The following is a 3,349-nucleotide window of genomic DNA, read 5'->3' on the forward strand; positions in this document are numbered from 1 at the left end:
GCCCAGCAGTTTTTTGTTGTAGTTGTCGTTATTTGGCAGGCTTGGGCTGGATTTGAACCCACCAGCTTCAGTGTATGTGGCTAGTGCCCTAGCTGCTGAGCTACAGGCACCGAGCCTATGCTATGTTATTACCATAGTGACAAGAATGGTGAGATCAACCATCATCGAGAACAATATGAAAATCTGAAATGGAGGCTGGAGAGAAAACTTGAAGAGCTCGATGGTGAACTCGCTCTGCAGAGACAGGTACTGTGGAGTTCTAGGGGCTGGTCCTTCCCTGGTGCTTTCTCTGCCTCCCTGCTCTGCAACTAGATTGTACGAAATTAAGGGGAAAACTACCGTTTTGTTCATTGAACATGTTACACGTGGGAATAAAAGTGGAATTACTGGGATGGGCTTCCACTCTGGGGTGGCCTGTAGGGAGATGTGATGGGGTGTCTAAATACTCCTTAAAGTCACTCTCACAGGGTTCTCTTTCCTCACAGATCAGTCCAGGTTCTGAGTGTCGATAGATAAGAGGAACCTGTTGTGAGAATTGACTCATGGTTACAGAGGCTGCGAAGTGCACAATTGGTTGTCTGCAGGCTGGAGGGAGGACCTGGAAAGCTGGCAGTATGAGTCAGGTTGAGAAGCAGGAACTCTGACAGCCCCGGAGGGAGAGCAAATTTATCCTTCCTTGCTTCTTAGTTGTATTTGGGCCCTTGATGGGTTGTATGAAGCCACCCATGTGGGAGAGGGTGGGTCTTTAGTCAGCTGATGCAGACATCTCATAGACACCCTGAGCATCCCTTAGCCCAGTCATTTGAGACATAAAATTAGCCATTACACCTCAGAAATGAATATACATTTCCTTATTTACTTTAGAAAAAAGTATTATTAAAGAAACTGGAGTTTGGGAGGCTAAGGCAGGAGGATCACTTGAGCCAAGAGTTTGGCGTTGCCGTGAGCTATGATATCACAGCACTCTACCCGGGGTGACAGAGTGACACTCTGTCTCAAAAGTAAATAAATAAATAAACAAATACTAGTCAGGTGTTACGGCAGGTGCCTGTAGTCCCAGCTACTCAGGAGGGTGAGGCAAGAGAATCACTTGAGCCAAGAGTTTGAGGTTGCTGTGAGCTGTGATGCCACCGCACTCCACCAAGGGTAACAAAGTGAGACTCTATCTCAAAAATAAATAAATAAGTACTAGTTGGGCTTTGAGGCAGGTGCTTGTAGTGCCGGCTACTCAGGAGGCTGAGGCAAGAGGATCACTTGAGCCCAAGAGTTTGAGGTTGCTGAGGGCTACAATGCCACAGCACACTACCAAGGGTGACAAAGTGAGACTCTGTCTCAAACAACAATAACAACAACAAAACCCTTGAGTTATTTACTGCAGAAAAGAATTTGGAACTCAAATTATAGTAACATTTCTTTTAACAAAACAATAATAATTAGAAGTTTAAATATAGATGTTTTGACTGACAGCACTTGAATCTGTTGCCAAATTTCTCCTTGGTGTTCTTGAAACTCAGCCTATACCTTCTGGAGACACAGCTGTGGTGGGCATGGTGGAGAGATGCCTGCCCACTGGAGCTCAGGAGCCTGAGGCTGTGGTGAGCTGTGACCGCACTGCTGTGCTCTGACCTCAGTGACAGAGCAGTACCCCATCTTAAGAAAGAAAGAAAAAAAGAAAGAAAGGAAAGGAATGGGGAAAGAGAAGAGAAGGAAAGGAAGAGGAACAAAAGAAGGAAGCAAGGAAGGGAGGGAGGGAGAAGGAAGGAAGGAAGGGGGGAAGGAAAAAGGGAGGGAGGAAGGGAGGGAGGAAGGAAGGGAGGGAAGGAAAAAGGGAGGAAGGAAGGGAGGGAGGGAGAAGGAAGGAAGGAAGGGAGGGAGGAAGGGAAGGAGGGGAAGAAGGAAGGAAGGAAGGAAGGAAGGAAGGAAGGAAGGAAGGAATGAATGAATGAAGGGAGTGAGGGATTCTAGTCCATGTCTAGGGAGGCAGCAGACAGCTGTGCAGGGCAGGTGTGATTGACCGGGTGTGTGTTGGGTGTGTGTGCCGTGGTCTTCTGTCCACTTTTGTTGTTGGGCTCAGTCCCAGCAACATCGTGCGCTGCGTGAAGCCCTCTGCTAGAGTGTGAATGCTTCTGCTCCTCGCAGCAGAGACAGCTGTTTGTATGCTTGTCTAGATGCATGTCTATTATTTGGGATCAGGGGCTGCACCTGTGGGTCATCCTGTGCTATGTCCCCGCCCCAGCCCCGTAGCAGAGTGACTTGTGTGTGAGCATTTACCCTATGTGTGCTCCTCTTCTTGCGGGGAGCTCATCCCTGGCCCGAGGGCACAGTGCCTGGTACGCACTACTCTGTCCTCGGTACCGGCACAGCAGCCCTGGGGGTTACAAGTCCTCTGTGCTGCAGAGCCACTGGACTCGGGGGTGGGGTAGGGTGGCCTTGCTGCCTGGTCCACCTCCCAGGGCAGGGCATTGTCCCGAGAGAGATACTGTGCTAGTCAGGACTAGAGAACATGTGTGGAAACCAGCTCTCCTTATGCCCTTGGTCGCAGGTGTTTATCATGTGAGGTCAGCGGGGGAGGAGGCCATGTTCACGGTGCGGCCTACATGGCAACTCCAGCCCTCGTGCGGGCTTCATGCTCAGTGATGTGTCACCCTTCGTCCCCTGGGTGGGGAGTTCCCTCTTCGCTGCCCTTGCTCACAACATCCTTGAGATTGCTTCTGAAACTCTCAGGGACCAAAGGACTTTATCTGGGTGGGTTTGGCTTTTGGAGACAGCTGGTCTTGAGCATTAAGCTGGGGCTTGCAATGTGTGGTCAAGAAGAGACGAGTGGTACCTGTTGTAAGTAATGAGGCTTCCTCAAGGGGCACCAAAGTCACCTCTGAAGGAGGAATTTGGGGAGGACTCTGGCAGGTATGGGGTTGTCCCAGCCAGCAGGCAGATCGGCACTCTACAGACATAGAAGTTGGGGTTGTGGTCGGCAGGGCAGTGATTCCAGTTGGCCCCCCAGGCTGCCCATACACAGAACTGTGGACCCCTTCGGATATCTGGGAACATGGATTTTTATTTTGTTTAGATAACAGCTCTGTCTCTGGAAGGAAGGAAACTTGGTGTTTTAATGTAGAAATTTGAGCAGTGCTTACCTCGCATGGCTCTGGAGCAGTCTGAGCTTGTGCTCTGCATGGCTGCCTGCACCTGCCTGTTAACTGGGAGTCCTGGTGTTTTCCAGCTCTGTTGTTGCCTTTGGGCTGGTGTTTTGTCTCTTGTTTCAGAAGATCTTTGCATCCATTATTGACTTGTCAAAAGTAGAATTGATTCAATTTGCATAATGACTTTTCTCTTGAAAAATGAAATACAG

The 3,349-nt window shown here is 49.5% G+C and overlaps 1 protein-coding gene across 1 annotated transcript in view; it reads left to right on the top strand.

Moving 5' to 3' along the window:
• The window catches only part of CCDC57 (coiled-coil domain containing 57), a 136,577-nt gene that overhangs the window by 17,152 nt on the left and 116,076 nt on the right, over positions 1–3,349 (top strand). The window contains exon 3 of the mRNA XM_012802827.2: positions 138–246. Coding sequence (XP_012658281.1) covers positions 138–246 — 109 coding nt within the window. The remainder of the gene's footprint in view (positions 1–137; positions 247–3,349) is intronic.

Source organism: Otolemur garnettii, unplaced genomic scaffold (genome assembly GCF_000181295.1).
Source record: "Otolemur garnettii isolate 467f Iridium unplaced genomic scaffold, OtoGar3 scaffold00018, whole genome shotgun sequence".
NCBI lineage: Eukaryota > Metazoa > Chordata > Mammalia > Primates > Galagidae > Otolemur > Otolemur garnettii.